The sequence below is a fragment of the Pseudorasbora parva genome, chromosome 2 (genome assembly GCF_024679245.1).
Source record: "Pseudorasbora parva isolate DD20220531a chromosome 2, ASM2467924v1, whole genome shotgun sequence".
NCBI classification, from domain to species: Eukaryota; Metazoa; Chordata; class Actinopteri; order Cypriniformes; family Gobionidae; genus Pseudorasbora; species Pseudorasbora parva.
In genome coordinates, this window is record NC_090173.1 from 4,256,379 (window position 1) to 4,278,109 (window position 21,731).

The window sequence follows — 21,731 nt, forward strand, 5'->3', positions numbered from 1 at the left end:
CAGCTTTTAGATCTTGTTGGATCAACTTTGTCGAGACAAACTGGACGGAGCTCAGCTACTAAAATCAGCTGCTGGCGGCTCTTCTCTTTCTTTATTTTTTCTCCGCCATATAGTAGCAGCTGATTATATGTTTTGCGTGTTGCGTTTTTATTGAGTAGGCCATCTAATAATATAAATTAGTTATTTACACAATAATGTGATGCAGCTGCTGCATGGTCAATCATCCCTGGTTGTGGATTAAATCAAGACACTATGGAAAATATATTGTAATAATTTAAATGACGCGTGATGCTCATGGTGCGGTTGAGCATGAGATTCCTGGTTCGTGCACTCATTTCAGAATTATGTAAAATTTAGGTGCAATTTTGTATGATAAATGAAAGTTCAACTATTTCTGAAGTGTTTCTTTTATAAAGAACATAATTTTTTTGCATAACACAGTGAAACAGCCCCTGCATAGAGTAAATAATCGATTCTTGAGCCATCGATAGAAGCCAATTCAGCACCGCCGCCACGAACAGCACCCGCTTACGTCGCACTTAAGAAGGTATACCTTAAGCGACCTCCTAAGGTATAGTTCGGGGAACACACCTAGAAATGGTATACCTTCAGTTAAGTTATACCTTTAGAGTCTTCGTAGCGCGCTAAGAGACAACGTTATCGGGAAATGCAGCCCAGATCAACGCCGTTTCAAAGGGCTTCATAGCCTCTGCGTGATCCCAGATGAGGAATAGGGTCTTATCCAGTCAAACGATCAGTCATTTAAAAAAATGATTATACTTTTCAACCTTAATTGTTCAACTTGCTCAGCTCTGCGAGGTGCCAAGGATGACGTAATCACGTGTAAATGGTCACATAGACGTAGGCAGAAGTCCCGCCCTCGTGTTTACAAAGCGCTCATGTGAAGACTAATAAACGCCCTTTAGCAAAAACACTCAATTTTCAACTTCAAAATCCTCCAGTATCGTTGTTTTATCTTTTTTTTATTGGCTAGAGGGCGTTTGTATTACTCTTCACATGAGTGCTTTGTAAACACGAAGGCGGAACTGCATTGATTTGGACCTTCAGTATTTTGGTTGCAACTAAAAACCATTATATGATGAACAATCCTGGAATATTTTCTTCAAAAAACTGAATTTCTCTTCGACTGAAGAAAGAAAGACATGAACATCTTGGATGACATGGGGGTGAGTAAATTATCAGGACATGTTAAAAAAAATCTTTTAATAAAGGCCTTCTGAAGAGAAGCTATGCATTTTTTATTAGAAAAATATCCATATTTTTGACTTTAGACTAAAATATCTATCTTCCGGCAGTCAACCATGCGGGTCTACTTAAGCCAAAAGAGTGACCTCTGACCTGAAGCATGATGTACTGATGAATGCGGTTATGCAGAGAATAGAGGAAAACAAAACACTGGTCACGAATTTGAATTTAAAGAGGATTCGATAAAAGAGAAGAGCTTGATTTTGTTGCCCAGAGAGACATTGAAGCTTACGCTACTCCTACATCGCATCACTCAGGTCACTCTCTGGTCGCAAGTCGTCTGTCATGAGCTTGTTATTTTAGTCAATAAGGTTATAAATATGGATATCTATATCAGTATCTATATCAATTACTATATTAACTTATTTCACATAGTAATTATAGTACACATATTAAAGCTTTATTTGTTCTGTTCTGAAAATAAATGAACGTCTTATGGGTTTGGAACGACATGAGGGTCATTTTAACAACATACATTTTTGGGTGAACTAAACGTTAAAAATTGACAAAGTTTAATAAATACTGTAATAATGTATTGCTCATTGTTAGTTCATGTTAGTTAATACACTACATTAAAGTCTCATTTGTTAATATTAGTTGCAGTGCATGGGATGGAACAGTCTGCGGCTGAACCTGTTCTTCTTGCGTGGTCTTCTAATGTTTTCATGAAGATCTTTCTGTGGAAGAAAAAGAAAATCTTCTTGACCACCCCATTTACATACAGGAATATTAGAAACACATTTCATTATAATGTTTTTTTCAGTATAACAATATATTCTTATACAGTTACTTACTTTCTATTACAAAATTGTAATATTGTACATCATTTAGATATGTTGCAGTTACATGAATGCAAATTATAGAAGTTTATATTTTAGGTATATTTTAACTACATTAGGGCAATTTGCAAACTCAAGTTCACTAAAACATTAACTCTTTTAAAGTGAATTGGCACAAAATAGACTATTAATGATGACAAAAGGAACATACCGGTAAACAAATCACATTACATTTATTCTAACTTTTGCTGTGTCACACAATCATTGTATAACGTTATCTATGCAAACCATGAGCTTTAAGGTTTGACTTAGTTACCAAATGGCATAGTTAAACAACTAGAATAGTTGTTTTTTACATTTGATCATTTAGTAGACACTTTTATTCAAAGGGACTAACAAATGAGGAGACCAATCATATAGTTTAATAGCTTTAATACAAATATAAGCATTTTTCACTTGTTTTTGCACATTAAATAGCCTACTTGTAATTTATTTTTTGCACGTGCGCGCAGCATAATTAGGCTTAAAGTTACCTGTTACCTAACACTAAGGCTGTGGCACCGACATGATAACAGAAACAAACAATTTACAAATCTTTTAGCAAATCTTGCCATTAAATAAGTTAACATTTGCATTGAGAACGACATGACAAACACAAATCTTACCTGGAGCTCGACACTTCGCGGTCCCGCTGGGAGGCAATCATATCACGGAGACAACAAGAACCCGCGATTGATTTCCTCCTGGCCGCGGCGCGGTGACGCATGCGCAGTTTGCGATGACAGAACTAAGGCTATTTTTGTTACAGAAATCTTCATCGTCTAAGCCTAACGCTTAGAGTCAGTGTTTAATTATTATTTTTTAAATATTGCTGATATTGCTGTTAACAAATAGTTTGTATGGGTAGAACATTACGAAACAAATATATGGGAATATACTGCAATTATATGCAAAATAGCCTATATTAAAGGAAATATAAAGGAATAAAGGAAACTAAAGCCTTTTTTAATATAGCTACTGCAATGTATGCATATTGACTATATTTATAAAATATGGCTATATTTTAACACATACAATATTTAGTAATTAAGATATAAATAGTATTACAGGTAATATCCATTAAGTTGTATCCTTTATTGTGTAGCCTTACTGTATATTGAATTTCCCATATTAATGTGAATGCATGTACACACACATAAACACTTTTACAGAATGAGTTACAACAAATTTCTACTTCCTATCATGCTTTACTTCTGATTTAAAGGAGGTTAAATGTTAAAATTAGTTGTTATTTGATGTGTTTTTGCTCAATTTAAAAACCTGTAAAACTGTTTTATTAACAATAATGTCGGTGCACTTTTCAGCAGTTACAGCTCTTTGCTAAATATGTAGGAACATGCCAGTGTGCTTGACTTGTGTTATTGTTAACTGTATGTGTGTGTGTATGTGTGTGTATGTGTGTGTGTGTGTATATATATATATATATATATATATATATATATATATATATATATATATATATATATATATATATATATATATTTCTTTTTTTTTTTTCTTTGCATTAGGGTTACCCCTTTTTATTCGTTTTACTTGCTAATTCATTTACTAAAGTAAAATCTCACTGATTTGAAGGGGTTGTATTTAACACAATCCAGCATATATATTTTTTTACAGTGTAGGACATATATGATTGAAAATACATGAATATTGTACAATTTGTATATGTGGTTTTTGCAGCATATATGATCCTTATAGTTTTCTGTTGGAACATATAAGAATCACACGTTTTTAGCAAGACTTTTCCATATGGGACAATACACTGTCTGTGAACATTACCAGGTCCGGATGTTAAAAGACCTCCTAGTTGGTCTTATCAAAGCAAACCTGCAGCTGTTGGGAGGCCCCCTCTTGCCATGTGGTAACAATCTTAGTAATGGTTGGGGCAGTTTTGTTGAGAGGGACATACTGTATGCAGAAATTAGCAAAGACAGATGGTCAGACTGGCCCAGGGTTGGAAGTGGCCTGGACCTGTAGCCCAGTTTGATGTTTGAGTAGACCTTGTCCAGAATGTTGTCCCCTGTAAATGGGCCTGCATTTAACAGTCAGATATTCCACATCTGTTTAACAGTGACTCTCTATCATCACTGTGTTGGTACAACAGCTGTTGTTCATGTACACACAGAGTCCCCCCTCCTCTGCTCTTACCGGAGATCACTGTTCAGTCGTGTCGCTGTGTGGTGTAGCCTGCTAATTTGATAGCAGAGTTTGGGGTGGTTTGTTGAAGCCAGGTCTCTGTGATGACCAGAATGCATGCATCCCTGATGTAATTGTTCGCCGTAGTCTGTAGCCTCAATTCATCCATCTTGTTTTGCGAGGGATCTGGCATACGAGAGAAATATGCTTGAGAGCAGTGGTTTCAGTGGCTGCCTCCGTAGCCTGGTTGGCACACCAGCCCTGTAGCCTCGCTTTTGCCTGGGACTCCTCGCCTGGACTCCTCGCTACTTCCAATGGGATTTTGTGCAAGTGGAGAAACTTGCTTGTTACACTCTCGCCATGCCATATTCCGATCTTAAGGAGATCATGTCAACTGTAGATGTTATTCACCCAACAGAATGTGCACAAAAAAAGACATGACGTACAAAAACATCCAAACATGCCACTGAATGGTAAAACACTGAGCTGCTGCAACTGTGTGCGACACCATCTTGAAAGCACAGTGTTTGTTTCCCGTGGTCTAAGAGTCATTCAGGTGTTTTTTTGGCTTCCATCTGGCCACTCTACCATACAGGCCTAGTTGGTGGCCAGAGATGGTTGTTCTTCTGGAAGGTTCTCCTCTCTCCACAGAGAAATGCTAGAGCTCTATCAGAATGACCATCTGTTCTTGGTCATCTCCCTGACTAAGGCCTTTCTGCACCAATTTCTCAGTTTGTTCGGGCAGCCAGCTTTAGGAATATTTTTGTGAATAATTGCTGAAACATAAACATTAGTGTCTTTCCAATTCTTGAAAACTAAGCTTTGTGCAAATAAAGACAAAACAAGTGCTGTGGTATTTATAAAACTCTTTAATATCAAAACTCACACTAATATATAATAATACATATTATCAACCTTTTTTACATTTTACATTTCACTCACTCCCTCTCCCCCTCTCTGGGAAGGATGAGCATCTCTGCTGGCATGCTGTCCAGTGTCTTCACTTCATGGTCAATGAGATGTTAGTCTGTGATATAAAAAACAAATAAATAAATACATTTACAAAACATTTACACGTAGACACTCACACGCGCAGACACACACACACACACGCACGCACGCACGCACGCACACACACACACACACGCACGCACACACACACACACACACACACACACACACACACACACACTCTTGCGTGACACCCAAACACACACACCAGAGGTCATCAGTAAGGAATCGGAACACATCAAAACACTGACACAAGCCTCAGTACACGCAGTAAAACGTGTAATATAATATAAAAAAAGCACTTACTTGTCAAGTGTTTTCTCCCCCATTGTTTTTGTTCCTTTCTGTTTCTATTCTCCTATCTTTTCTGTCTTTTTCTTTGTTTGTGGTAGATTTTATGTTGGTCTCAGCATGGAAGAGAATTGGACAGAGGGTCTCTTGTCTCTCATACAGCTATATTTTATGTTTGAACCTATATGGTGCTGGTGAAGGGACTGTGAATTAGATTATGGTCCCTGCTTTTGTATTACGAGCTCTTCAAGGAGGGTCTGGATGTCTGACCAGAAGATGACCATATTTAGACTTGTTTTATGTGTCACATTCTTATACCATGTGCTATATGATGTATTCTCCTGTCATTGGTTAAACCTTTTCTACACCCCTTTATATTATTTCTATATAACTGCCAATACTGCTTTAATAAAGTGAAACTTTATATTCTCCCTCAGCGCTGGGTCTTTATTCATTCAACTGCCACTTCAGAAACGTGGGATGAGTCACACATAAGGGGCAAAAAAACAACAACAGTCTGCTATCCTTCCTTCTCAATATCACTTCGGCCACCTGAGGATGATTACTCTTTATTAGTGTTCATAATCAGTTAATATTGTGTATCTGTATTATTCTTTTTTTAATCATTTATAATGGTTGTATGCTTGAATACATCGAGTGTGGGGACTGTGGACTACGAGGAGTGGGAGGCTGGGTGCATGTGCATAGGACAGCAGGAGTGTGTGTATGTGTGTGTGTGTGTGTGAGAGAGAGAGAGAGAGAGAGAGAGAGAGAGAGAGAGAGAGAGAGAGAGAGAGAGAGAGAGAGAGAGTGTGTGTGTGTGTTTCAGTGCATATGTTGACTGCCATGCATTCCGTTTTAATGGAACCCATCTGTTCTTCTGGATCTATACACACAATCCTTTGTCCAGAGAATCAGAGATTACAGAGTTTAATTCCAAGTTCACATATATTTGACCTTATAGTTATATTTCTGACCATATATATCAATCAATCAATAATTTATTTATATAGCGCCTTACAGCAGCCAAAAGGTGCACAAGGCGCTTTCCAGAACAAACATCAAACAACAACATAAAGACAAATACAAACAATCAAGAACAAGACTAAAAGTCGAAAGCTTGATTAAAAAAGTGTGTTTTCAGATGTGCTTTGAAAATACTCAGCACCGTGATGTTCGAAGGTGCACAGGGAGTGCATTCCACAACTTACCCTTGTCAAAAAATCCTATTGGAATTTCACTTTGTCCTATAGGATCTTATTGGATTCTTAGAATCCTATAGGACAATCTGATTCATTTTAATGGAATTTCTCTTTGTCCTGTAGGATCTTATTGGATTCTTAGAATCCTATAGGACAATCTGATTCATTTTAATGGAATTCCTCTTTGTCCTATAGGATCTTATTGGATTCTTAGAATCCTATTGGACATTCTTATTTATTTTAATGGAATTTCACTTTGTCCTGTAGGATCTTATTGGATTCTTAGAATCTATAGGACATTCTGATTTATTTTAATGGAATTTCACTTTGTCCTATAGGATCTTATTGGATTCTTAGAATCTATAGGATATTCTGATTTATTTTAATGGAATTTCACTTTGTCCTGTTGGATCTTATTGGATTCTTAGAATCCTATTGGACATTCTGATTCATTTTAATGGAATTTTACTTTTCAATGAAATAAACACAGAGATTGGCTTAATATTGTATAACCAAAGCAAAGCGTTTGCATAGAAAAACAATCACACTTTCAAATAAAAAGTGCCATTTTGTCTCACTATCTAGTGCAGGGGTGGCATTTTGCACCTATGAATGGCTCATATATGACTAAATTAATTTTAAATTCATGATTTAATATCAATGAGATTTTTTATTAATGTAATGTTTTAAATCTAGATGGTTATTTATGTAAATGATGTGTGGCAGTGGCATGCGCATGCGCGTTGGACATTCGAATCGCGTTCTTCAAACCACACTGGAGCAGAGTTGCCATGGAAACGGGGACTCGGATTCAAACGAGCAGCACTTCCTCAGGCGCTGTTTTCACTAGTTTCAGGTGAGTTTAGTCCCTAAAACCACACAAATAATACACACAACTGTTCCTGACACCTTTCTTACGTTAACTGACACACTTCTGTTGAATATTTACTTGATAGAAATGGTTTAGTGTCTTCGGGAAAAGTGCAGCATCTGTTTTCACAAGAGGGTAACTTAAGCTAACTCTATCGATTTGATCTATTGAGCCCTTGTTTATGAGAACTTGAGCTTTTAAATAAATCTTTATGTAAAACTTTAATGTTTTGATAGTTTATGTTAAGGTTTTACTGCTAATTTGTCAATGGTACGTATCAAAAATCTCAAAGTATACACTGTAACATTGTTCATCGATGATGTCAGTTACATGAAGCGCGAAAATTAGCTACAAACTGGCAAACAAGTATTGTAAAAATGTTCTGTGATTTCAGGAGGGACAAAATAACCCATCTACAACAGAGGGGAAGATTCCAACATTTCTGGAGGAAGCTGCTGACAGAGCTGTAAGAAACAGGTGAACCGAGGAAGGTAATTTTATATGCATGTATTTCACATAATATTTGACATAATATCAGCATGATTTTAGTTATTTTCTTTAGCAAAATTATACATATTAAGAAGGCTTTGACATTCAAAACATAAGTGACACTGTATGAGCAATATTAAATTAACAAGTAAACCTAAAAACACAAACCCTGTTTATATTAAAACAGGTCACAAAACTATTGAGTTTTACTGGTATTATCTATAGTGGAGATGAGTGTGATGAGTTTCAGGTGTGAGTAATCAGTATTCGGGAGAGGGAGTGCGCTGTGATTGGCTGGTGTGAGAACCTAGCAGATTAATAACAAATAGAAATTGAATTTGAATCTAAAATTGTGTTCTGTATTGTTAAAGAATTAGTTCACCCCAAAATTCAAATCTGCTGATAATTTCCATCGGTCATTTTCTAAAAAAAAAAGAGAGAAAAAAAAGCATTTATATACCTTTTACCTCAAATGCACGACTTTGATGTTGTTTTCCCACTGCGTATTACGCCGGAAAGGTCAGTGCTGACCCAGTGCCGAAAAACTCCATCTCATGTTCTCCTCTAACTTTAAAATTGTCCGACATTGTTGTTTTACCTTTTATTTTTGTAAAGGGTGTTTGATTTAGTCTTTGCACGTTTGTTTTAACACTGGGACGGTACTTCCACATACGTCACACGCGTGACCTTTCCAACGTAATGACGCCACAAAGCCTTAAATCAAAGCCGAGCATTTGAGGTAAAAAAGTATATGTTACATGTTTATTTATTTTCTACTGAAGAATGAAAGACATGAACATCTTGGATGGCATTGGGGTGAGTAAAAGATCAGGAATTATCATTTTGGGGTGCACTAATCCTTTAATGTACATTCTTTCTGCTTTACTTTTGGAGCCATAATAATTTATGGGTTGTGAAAACACTGAATGAATAGACATCATTGTACTTGGACATTATTAAATGGCTACTCGATAGTAAAGTTAAGAATTCCAGCAAGCCGTGTGTTAATGTGGTGTGTATTCTTCTCATTTTAGCTCCTACATCCATTTGGGCTGAAGGTCAAGACAGAACAAAACCAAAGCTGGACTGTAACCTGCCGGCCTATATGACAGACTTCACACTGACAGCTGCTGGCATGGATGCTGCATCACATGTTTTTGAACACTTTTCCACCTAGAATTTAAAGTGTGGAGTATTCATCCCCCACCAGGAGACTTCATCTCTTCATCTATTGTGAGTGGATATCATTTTAAACATTATTTAAAAAAAAACACTAATTTCTTCTAATTATTATTGTGTAGTATATGTAAGATTTTTCCATAAAAAGAAAAGAAAATTTTAGTAATGTTTTTAAGTAATAAAGTAATTAATTGTTAAGTAATGTTGTTATAATCCTGTTAATTTATGTACAGTATAAATTGCAAACATATGCTTGTTTTGGGCACATGTTTGCAGCTTATAGACATTTTAGAGGAGGAAGATGCTGTGTATTTAAAGGTGCTTTAAGTCATTTTTATTTGTACAATGTTATTTTTGTATATAAATCATTATTACAGTGAAACAAATTGCTATTTTTTTATTTGTAAATTAGCAACTGAATTTTTTAACCATTGCACAGCACCACATTATCACCTATAATTTACAACTTTTTTTTATGTCACATGAGAACACATGAAAGTTTATATTTTTGTTCAGATTATGTAATTTCTGTAATAAAGTTTGCATCATAGAATGGTAACTTCTTTCTGTTGTTATTTTGTAGATGTTTGTTGTAACTTAATTACTTAAATGTACTTCAAGATAATTGAGTAAAACCATGGCTGCACTGTGGTAATACAACCAATTTATGGCACATGATCCATGTTTTTTAAAACCATGTTTACTTCAAAAACCATGGTTGCTGCAGTCATGGTTACAATGGTTTTACTGTAGTATTACTACAATATAACTGTGGCAAAACCATGGTATTAAAACCACATGTTTTTTTTTTAAAATACCAGTTACTACAGTAATTAAAACTACAGTTTTACTATAGTATTACTACAATATAACTGTAGTAAAACCATGTTATTTAAAAACCATGGTTCGCACCAAAATACCAGGGTTACTACAGTCATAGTTAAACTATAGTTCTTTTTCGTAAGAAGTTAACCTAACTATGACGACTTCCGCTCTAAAAAAAACCCGGAAATGTGAAAAGGGTCTAATTCTACTTTTTTTTTTTCTTACAGTGTACCAAGTATTCAGACATAGTAGCCTTGGTACACTTTGCTATCTTTCTGTGATTCTCACAGAATCCAATAGGAATCAGATAACATTTGGAATCATATTGGAATCCTTTAGGATTTATCCTATGGGATATTTGTGTATTATCTTATAAGACAATTCCCAAAGAATCCTATAGGAATCAGATAAGAATCTTAAAGGACAAGACATAAATTATCCTATAAGATTATTTCTAACGGAATCCTATAGGAACGGTTCCAAAATATGATAGAAATTTTAAATGGAATCCTGTACAGATTTCCATTAAAAATCCTTAAGGATTTTTTGACAAGGGTAGGTCCTAGAACACTAAATGACCGGCCTCCAAATTTTTTATACCTGTATGTTGTGGTAACCAGAGAAATTTGATCAAATCAAGTACAAATCACTGCACTGTCTGTCTGATATAATATTTAACGTGTATTTAAAGTCACAATTCACAAAAACTTTGTGTACGTTGTGTACGTTTCCGAGCCTCGGTTTATTTATGTTACTTCGCCCTACATGCTCCGCTTCGGAACAACAGATTCCGATTGGCCAACGCAGTTGCCAGCAAGAAGCTTCTTTCACCAATGAGAACACACACACACACACACACACACACACACAGAGCTGTTTGCGTTCAGTTGCAGTTCAAGCGCCGAGTCTCCGAGGTGAGTCGAGCAGTTTGCGGTATTTCTCCTCATATTTACACACCATCACACACACTTTATACAGTTTGCTGAAGCGACAGACTCTTCTGTATTGTTCTCATCAGGCACAGCGGTACTTGAGCGTCTTTTCTGCCGTCTTCCTCCTGAAATAAACATTTAGTGCAGCAGCAGCGAGCATGAGAGGAACATGTTGAGTTCATTCAGACCTGAGCGACTGTTGTGTGGTGTTTTTGTATTAATATAATTTTGTGGTAAACGACTGTATTGTCTTTCTGTAGCAGTTTAATAGTCTTTTGTAATTTATCCTGACTGGAATAATGTGTAAGAGCAGGGCTGCAGCTATCGATTCTTTTTGTAATCCATTCATCTTAATCGATCTCAATCTGGTAATAATTACTTTTCTCTTTATTAAAGAGCAATGCTAAATATATAAGAGCAAATAAGACAGATATCTTATAGATATCTACATCTAATTTGTTTTCTTTTTAGAAAATGTTTGTTTTATTGCTGAAATTGCATACATTAATAACTGAAACTAAACAATTGTAATGCATACAACTGATATATTGTATTATATAAAAATCTATTTCAAATTACTTTAAAAAGGTAAGCATAATTCAATCTAAAACAAAATAATAGTAATATAAATAACAATAATGCCTAAACATCGTTTTTATGTTGTGCAAATTAACTTTCATGTTTCAGCTTCAGCTCAGGCATTACATAGCCTAAGCATACATACTGTCTTCTGGAGGCTTTGTGGCTTTTGTAAGCTAAAAATATTGGACAGGAAGGACACTTCAAATAATAAGAGTAGAGACGCGCGGATCAGCTCTAACGTCACCGAATCAGCTGTTAAAAACAATCTATCCAACCCAACCCGATTGTCATAAATTAAAATCCTCAGTGTTAAGCGCAATGCTATCATCACATATTAGCCTCACTGAAGTAGGTTGCTTTTAAAAAAAACTTATTTGGCAAAATTACATTTCTTAACTTAAACCAGGGTTGACAATACATCACACAGAGGAGTACCCCCTGGAACATAAGCAAACGCGAGAGTTTGTATTCAATTCAGACATATCACACATAAAGATGTGCATTCTGAGCTAATCATTCATCATTGTAACACAGCTTGTTTTATTAAGTTAGTAGCTATAAAAATTATTAAAGTGTGATATTACTCAAATCAATGAAAGCACGCAGCTTTGAAAGCACAAGCACTGCAAGTCTCTCTCACACACACACACACACACACACACACACACACACACACACACACACACACACACACACACACACACACACACACACACACACACACACACACACACAAGTTTCTTGTATCTCTTCAGCTGATGTGCGAACTGCTGCAAATTAAACTTAAATGTTCAGCGTCGCATCCTGAAGCCCAACACACAGTTGTCTTCATTTAAATATATCGAGACTAAATTATATTACCAGTGCTGATGCAACTCTCTCTTGCATTGCGGTCTTTGATCGCGACTAGGGCTGGGATAAACGATTATTTTTTAAACGATTAACTTCTTAATCCGCACCGGATCGTGGGCGGAGAGTCTCTACTTACAATTACTTTTGTTTTATACAAACTGTTCAATCAACTATCACAAACTATGCATCATTTGAAAGCTAAAACACTAGATTCATGTTCTGAACTCGTTTTTACAATAAATACACCAGAGAGGAAAGGGTTAAATTAAATGCTAAAGCAGTGGCTATTTAAACATTAGCATAATGAACAATTCTAGCAATTATTTTTTCGATGCATCGATTAATCTAACGAATAATTTTTCCTGTCCCATATGATTTTGATTCGATTATCGATTATCTCCCCATTAATTGCCAAATAGCAATTTATACATGTTGATTTAATTATCTGAATGAAAAAATAAATTCATTAACATTGCAATATGTTTATTGCTCTTAAAATTCCAAAGTAAAAGACTATACAAGAGCAATGCATTCAATAAAACCTTGAAAACATAAAGTAAGTATAAGTAGAAACCAAAAACAAAGAAACACAATATACGATTTTTCTATGTAGGCAACTCAGCCTTAGGGCTGGACGATATGGCCAAAATTTATATCACGATATATTTCTTAATTTTGGTCGATACGATAGAATTTCAATATCGATATGAACTATATAAAAGCTTTAGAAAAACTAACAAGAACTGCAACAAGGGATTTCTGTACCTACAAACTTCTGAAAAATTAATTTGCCAAGTCTATGAAACCTCCTCCTATAAAACTATATAATATTTTAGAAATAAAAACGGTACAAATAAATTAATTTTCACCTTTTATTTGCATTTACCCTTTATACGAACAAGAAATGTGAAATCACCGTCAAATAAACAAGACTCTCACTTCGCAGAAGCAGTTAATTGAGCAAAGTTTTAAATTTCAGTGAAGAACGATTCATAGCGCTATATTCTCCTTTTATGCAAAACTATACCTTTATCTACTGATGCACAAAAAATAAATAAAAGAAGACTCAATTCAGTGGCCTATTTGTGCTCTGTTTGAGATGAGTGCACGCTGTTTTTTGCAAGGCTTTAAACACGAGCAAATGATACATTATCGTGAAGCCATGTCTGACCGTCTTTCACAAGCCTTGAAATGTAATTTAAACGAGAACGAACGCATTGGTGTTAATACATGACATTGTGTGCAAATGTGGAAAGTATTAAAACAAATGTGCCACTTGCCTCTTACATAAATAGTCTACATGGATTATTTGTAACGCTTGGCATCGTATTGTTAGACATTAGATTGATGCATCTATGTCGATGTATTGTTACACCCCTAGTCGGCACCTCTCCGGCACAAGTTTAATATCAGCCCCATTCGCACGGGATTCGTATTATCTGGGACCTCTGGTGATTTGTAATAATTGCAGAGAATGTCTGTGATCTTAATCCCGTGCGAATCGGCCATGTCTGTAATTTGTAAAGTAAAAATTCCTTCGCAAATTACCTACCATATTTCACCGAACACAAGGTCCTGTGATAATATTAGTCCCGTGCGAATCGACATCTCTGTGATTTGGTCAGGATTAGGCGGATTGTATATAATTTTTGCAAGCTTTTTTTCTTCCTGTGAGCATTTCTATCTTTATCTTTCATGAAGAATAAAGTCTGCATTCATAATGCGCACCGTTATGAATTCCCGTGCAGCCGCGCCCACACGGATTATACTTTCACTTTAGAATGAGTATCAATTTGAGAGTAATCTGATTGAATGGTGTGTTTAATATTAACACCAATACTGTTCTTAATGAAAAACATAACAGAACAGTATAGTACAATGACAATCTTGTTTAAATAGGCGCTTTTACATTTAGTTTTGAAACTGAATCTTCCGCCGTGTGTCAGCTTCTCACTCGTGATGAATGAAATCTGATTCCTGCCGCCGGTCTGAGCTCAGTTCATGGCGTCTGTTCACTAACTGAACGAAATTATATTTATTTATTAGGCTACTGTAAAATAATCAAAACGATATCGATGCCTGTTTATGATTTCATACAGCTATATCTATAACGAAGTCTGGACATCATATCCGGGAGAAGTCAGTAAATTTGAGTAAAATCACAGGCTTTGCTTATCCCGTGCGAATGCGCCACGCAAAACTCAGATGTGGAGGAGTCATTTCTAAATCACAGAGGTCCCTAGATAATACTAATCCCGTGCGAATAGTGCTCTAGATAGCCGAACCACTTCCACGCCACTAAAGAAAGTTAGTATTTCTTCTCTTATCAACTATTTCTTTCTCCTTACTTGTGGAAGCTCGTTCAGTCACATTTGTGTTGCGGTCAGGGAAGCTCTCTTTGTAGCTAAAACGTACCGCGTTTGATCTATCAGCCTACTACTGCTGAGTACTGGCTGCGTGTCCGTGGTGTACGTCATCACGCAAGAAGCCAATCGTGTTCTGCTCTTTCTGACGGCTGCGTCCTGAACGTCAGTCATATCGAAATATCGGAAATGTGTTTAAAAATCATATCACCGTTACTGAAAAAAATTATATCACGATATATAGTGATATTGAATTATTGTCCAGCCCTACTCAGCCTACAGGCTATGCCCATCGATTAAATGTCAACAAGTTGGTTAATCAAATCTGGGGACACACTGCAATCGTGCCGTGAGCGTCTCGGCTGCGTGGTGTGTTCATTTTTGTTTCGGCTCCCATGTTAACAGGGTGGAGTTTCCACACTGCCTGTGTGACACGCGCGGAAAACGCGTGCATGCTAGAAATAGAAGAGACGCCTATTTTTCACGCGACACATGAGCGGGTTGGAAGCGTCTACAGGCAACATAGAATAGGAAAAGATGTTTATATATAATTTTGACACGAATACATATAAATAAATTACATTTTCATGTTTGAAATCTCTAGGTTAACATAAATGCAGATATAGGCCTAATTGTGATAATAAAAAACGACAATTATCGATTTTGAAATATTGCAACTGTCAATACAGAACTAAATATTCTGTAGCCTATTTTGCCGTCAATACCATAGATATGCGGTCAATAGGCTGCTGCCGACGTTGTCTTTGCTGTATCAGTAAACTATTTATGTTTAACATTAAGTATAGGGCTTCCCTCGGCATCAATAGCAGCAGCAGTCAGACACGCTTCGTGTGCAAAGGCAGAGAAAACGCCACACAGACGCCCCGTGGCTGACACACAACAGAAACGTCACTTGCGCATCCGCAGCATGACAGTGAAAACAGTTACATGTAGAGTGCATTACAGGCGCCAATATTCAGTTTAAAACCGGAATAGTCCTGGGATGAAACTGCTCACTTAGAGGATGGATACCCTCGGTTACATCAGCGCGATTAGACATTGAACATTTTAAATTTAAAATAGCTTATTATGTAGTTAGCCAATGTGCCCGATGCTTTCACTTGATGCAAAGTTTGTTTTTGTGATTAAAATATATAAAATATTGCCAAAACATCTGTCTTCCTGTGTGCAGAAATTTGTTTATGTAGCGGTGACAACAAAACGCGTGCATGCTAGGGGTGTAAGAAAATATCGATACACGTGAATATCGCGATATTATGTTTGGCGATATTGTATCGATTCTCAAAAACGCTGTATCGATATTTATATATTTATTTATTTACATCCAAGATTCGTGGCTTTGTGTTCGGTTTAAACCACAGACTGTATAACACCCAACCGCTAGATGGCAGTGTTATCTCAGAACGCATAACTGACGCGGAGCCGGAGAAGCGCAAGGTGAAAGTGCTAGTGTTTACATTAGCAAACCCAGCTCTCAAGAAGATAGAATTATTCCGCTCTTGCAGTATACAGAGCTGAAGTGTGGACTCATGTTGGCTTCAGCTATAAAGAAGCCACTAAGGAAATCGACAAGAATCATTTTGTTTGCAAAATAGGCCAAGTTATAATCTAATACTCGGGAAACACATTGAAACAGAGAGCTCGCTTAACATCCTGATGTCACCCGCGCTGCTGAGAAGTGTTTCGATAGAATGTACTGCACGTTTTCCTCTCAGTAACAAAATAAACACACTCCAAAACTGACAGCAGTGGCAGGAGAACGAAAGATAATAGCGATGTGGATATGATGACCAGCTCTGCAGCTCAGTAACGTTACTTGAAATAGCACTTTATACAATAGACTGCTTTACAGAAAACAGCTTTAGGGTCCGATCACACAGAACGCGTTTTTCAGGTTCGAAAACGCGAGACGCACTGCACTCCCTTTTTTGGTCTGCGTTTTCTCATTCAAAAATGAGCAGTGCACTTTAATGTTTCTAGGCAACCCCCGAATCACCTGTACTGTCAGTCAAATCAATGTAACGGTCAACACAACGGAAGGTCCGCCGCTTCATTCATTCGATTGGACAACAGAACATAAGCGCGATGATGTTGCATGCTTTTCCGCTCAGAGTTGACTTTTTTTCCACTTCATGCGCTCGGAGCGCTCCTTCAAAAACGCGAGGCGCCCAGGGCGCATAAGCAGCGCGCATAACGCTCTCTGCCAACCGAAATCCATTCAAAAAAGGCTTCTCGCTGCAAAAACACGTTCTGTGTGATCGGGGCTACTGTGTTAAATATAAAACAGTCATTCAGTCATGAAATGGACTGCACTTTCTGTTGTTAAATAGCCACTGCTATACTGTGAACCTTTAAAACATATACACAAAGAATCCTGCAGTCACTTTACATTTCCCTTAATTTAGATTGCACATTGCATATGATTAGTGTTATAAATGATACTGTATTAATTAAATAAAATACTTTATCTCGTGTTTTAGGCTTATGGTTGTGTTCTTTATTCTTTTAAATTATAAAAAACAAAAACACACAAAAAGAAATATCGCAATATATTGCCTCTCTTACAATATCGCAATATATTGCAATATATTGCCTCTCTTACAATATCGCAATATATTGCAATATATCGTATCGTAACCCCTGTATCGTGATACGTATTGTATCGCCAGATTCTTGGCAATACACAGCCTTAGTGCATGCGCGCCTGTGTTAAGAGCGCTAGTTGCTCCGTGCACGCCAACCCGCAAGCCTTGCACTTCTGAAATTCTGAGGAGTCACTCATGTTGCAACCATGGATATACATAATAAATAATATCCTTATATATTAATTACATAATATACTTTATTATGTATATCTATGGTTGGTACTACTCTCCGGCGCCGCCACCTTTGTTTTGGGTCTGACGAATCGATGTGCATATTTTGCGTCAACGTATTTTTTCCTCGATGACGTCGACGTGTTGTCCCCTAGAAGAGAACACATCTTTACAATTTTCTGGGTCTTAAAAGAGTCTGCGTTTGTGATAAATGTCCTTATTTCATGCAAAACGCTCGCTTGCTCTGTCTGGATGTGTTTAAATCTGCTCTGAGTTTGCGATTTTGTCACCTATCACACATGCGCACTTGAATAAGCCGACAGAAAGCAGGTTAATGCGTTTACATGCAGCGCAAAATCGAGGTAAGAGGCAAAAAACTACCTGTGTCAACCGGTTTATGCTTACGCCGTTTATGACCTTACACCGATAAAAGAAAACGGGTTACCGCGTTTACATGACCAAGTTCATTGTCGGCTTAAGACTGTGCATGTAAACGCACCCAATATCTTGCTTGCTATCTTCCACATTGTTATTGCTGCTGGCTTGTGATCGACCGAACAGCTCCATGAGTTGGTGGGCGAGGCTACTGAATTACACGTTCTGTAGAGGTGTTTTTCGTCGCGCAGTGATGTAAGTATAAAGCACAAGACCGTTTTCTCGGCCTGGTGTCTATAAAAGCTTTTCTTTGACTAACAAGGAAGTTTTCAGCTCTGAAACTTACAGGATAATCTTATATTACCATGACCTTTTATATATCAAAGGCTCAAGAGAAAGTTGATTTCTCAATTCATCACCCCTTTAAAGAAATTGTTTTCATTTTGTTTGTTTGGGAAATATACTAGGGATGCACGGTATACCGGTACTGGAAAAATACAGGTATATATTTTATTTAAAACGGTACGATGCATGCTGCTTTTCCGAAGTTCACCGCTAGATGGCAGCACACTACCCAAACTGACCCGAAACAACTGGCATATGTGACAACAAAGGCGAACAAAATGGATAAAGCAGTTTAATCTCACTCAAGATGTCCAAAACGAGTAGAAGTGAAATTTGTAATTATTTTGCTTATAAAATTGATGAAGAATTCAACCAATGACATTTAGATCTCATAATATTTGCATGCGTACTTTTGCACTATTTACATTCGCGTAAGACACAACCGTTTGTGTTTATGTGAATACTGTTACGACCCGCTCGTTACAAGTCGCAACATAAAAAGGGGAACACAGACAAAATTCTAGTAAATGAAAACTAGTTTATTAAAGTAAGATGAACATAACAAAGAATGAATATAAACAAACAGAAGTCTAGGGATAACAAAAAAACATATAATCGAATATATGAATACCCTACATGACTTAGGAAATTGCAAACAAACATGAATGAGAAATAATCAATAAGAGCTTACATCATTCACAGAGCCACCTCTTAGAAGATCTATCACACAGAGGAAGCTACTTGTAATGATACACATCACTCTTATACACTCTAAGTAATTGTCAATTAGCACAGGAGACTAATCAGAAACTACTCCCATTTTGCCCAGTTAGGAAGACGGGAGACTCAGAGTCGTCACAATACTCACTAAAGATGGACATTTTTACATAATTCTGTGTATTTGACTGTTTAAGGAAACTTAATTTGTAATGTGCGAGCTCTAAGTCACAGGCGTGTGTGTGTGTGTGTGTGTGTCGTTGTTATAAGCTCATATCTCCTGTAACTGTTATTACGAAATGCTTTAAAATCGCTTGCATGTTCAAATGATTTCCGTTATCCATCCCGAGACGAGCGTGAAATGTTGAATCGGATTATGCAGATTGCTTTAGTGTAGTGTGCGATGTGTTTTGAAACCAGAAGCAATTTACTAATTTTGAGAGATTTTTGCTGAAATAATTTCTCAAAAGAAAGTTTTCAAATCACTGATTTGATGTGATAAGCTTTGCTGATTAATTTACTAAAAAACATTTGTGGTAATTTCCCACTTTATAATCTCAAAACTTGCATAATTGTACTCATTCGCGTGCAATATACCCGCGCTAATATCAGACCTTACAGTATCGATTTAATATCGGTACTTCGGGATTAGATTGTGTTACCGTACCGAAGCCAAAATTGTGGTATCGAGCCATCCCTAAAATATACATTGTATTGTATTTAATTTATTTTGTTTCTTGTATTTTGTTTTATATTATATTTTTTTTCTTCATGTTATGCTTTACAATTATCGAGTTTAAATTTTGAAATTTTAAAAATACATTGAGTTAAACCTTACCTGTTTGATGAGTGGTTCATTATTGTTGTGCCATCCATATTTTCTGCAGACGAATTAAGCCCGATTTACCTGGGCCATACGCAGACTTTGTGTCTGTGCTAAATTGAGTGAAGTGTTACACCTTCACATCCGTAAAGTCACACTTAAAGCTCATTTCATTGCTGTCAACAGACTTGGGATTTTTTTGGTGCGTTTAATTATTTTTTTCATTTATTTAGTTTTACAAGAATTGACATTACATTATTTTTATTCTGTAGTCTATTAGTATATAAAAAAAAAAACTTAGTAACTGATATATTTTTTGTTTTGTCACATCATCAGTGAAGCTCCTCCCACAGCAGTCACATCATCAGTGAAGCCCCTCCCACATAAGTCACAACATCAGGGAAGCTCCTCCCACATCAGTCACAACATCAGTGAAGCTCCTCCCATAGCAGTCACATCATCAGTGAAGCTCCTCCCACATCAGCTGATCAATAAATGCTGGAATATTCCCATCAGTCTACAAGTGAAGACGAGCATCAAAGCATCAGGAAGAGCTGAAATCTGCAAAGACTGAGTTTATTAAAGAGGACAGTGAGAACACGAGTGATCCAGAACCTGCAGAATGAAACACACTGAAGATCCTGAAGAACAAAGAGGTTGGTGTTTATTCTTCATTCATTCATGATGCCGGAGAACATTCATGATAGGAAGACTCAACACTTCAGCACATTTAGAGAAACAGTTACACTCTCAAATAGGTACTGAATTTAACAAATGGTCAGTAGAGGGAGGTTTGAGACACTTTCATATTGATTGTCAAAAACAGGTCACATAAAAACATTAAAGTATTACAGATCATAACTGCTTACTTATTTGCAGGTTTTACATTTGAATACATGTTAGACATAGTCAAATACTAGATTTTTTTTAAATGTGAAATTTTAAAACGTTAATAACTTGGCTTATAGCCAACAGCATGTCAGGGTGTGCAAATGTTCCTCACCAAAACAACGAAAATGGTGTTTAATCTAAATAAATGGCTATAGGATTGTAAAATTAGTCAATGCTATTGGTCAAATTTTAGTCTTAAGTAGGAATGTCTACCGAAAATGTATTAAATTCGCTCCGGACCTAAATTATGAAAGGCCACAGTATCGATAAGCTCTGACGTTACCGGTTCTGCTGACGGAACTAGAGTCGTCCCTATTTTTGAGCGTTTTCTGAAAACAACATGTCCAAATAAAAATGCCTTCAGCTCTTAAGCCCTATGGTCTGGATCCATAAATCTAGTCTTATTTTAAACTAAACACTTGAAACTTTGTTACACAAGAGTCATAATATCTCTACGTAGTATAGGAACAGAGTAAAACAAGGATAAATATACATGAAAGTTACGTTTTTTATTTGAAATTCTCTTAGGGAAAAATGGATGAGACTTTAAAGTTAAAGGCCTGAAAAGAACCTAAACATAAAACTGATTATCTGTGAAGACTAAGATGTTATTATTAAATATCAATATTCATAATCATTATTTAGTCAGAGTCAGTCTCAAGTTTGAGGGTTACATGGAGAGATAATCTTAAACACGAGCACATTTAGCATAAGTTCTCCAATTATGCACGAGACTGAAATTCTCTGTGAGGAAGAATTGTGTAGCATGATGTTGTTTTCCCACTAATGCACATGACAGAAGTCACAAGTTCTCTAAAGACATCTATTTTGAACAATGAACAACACATTTCCCAATGCATATGTTCAAGGGGATATTATGCCACGTGAGAGCACAAGATATTTCT

At 36.5% G+C, this 21,731-nt stretch overlaps 1 protein-coding gene and 1 long non-coding RNA gene across 3 annotated transcripts in view; both read left to right on the plus strand.

The window, feature by feature from the left end:
- LOC137090092 (zinc finger protein 271-like) overlaps positions 1-21,731 on the plus strand; it is a 105,347-nt gene that overhangs the window by 67,305 nt on the left and 16,311 nt on the right. The window contains exons 1-2 of one of the 2 annotated variants that reach the window (XM_067453827.1): positions 11,002-11,023; positions 20,272-20,591. The exons of the other annotated variant lie outside the window; for it this stretch is intronic. Of the exons in view, the coding sequence (XP_067309928.1) occupies positions 20,558-20,591 (34 nt within the window). The 5' untranslated portion in view covers positions 11,002-11,023; positions 20,272-20,557. Of the gene's footprint in view, positions 1-11,001; positions 11,024-20,271; positions 20,592-21,731 lie in introns of those variants that run through there. 2 annotated transcript variants of the gene reach the window in all.
- Positions 7,520-9,299, plus strand: LOC137090611 (uncharacterized). The gene is made up of 3 exons (XR_010907919.1): positions 7,520-7,601; positions 8,011-8,107; positions 9,140-9,299. It is a non-coding gene; the product is annotated as an uncharacterized lncRNA (long non-coding RNA).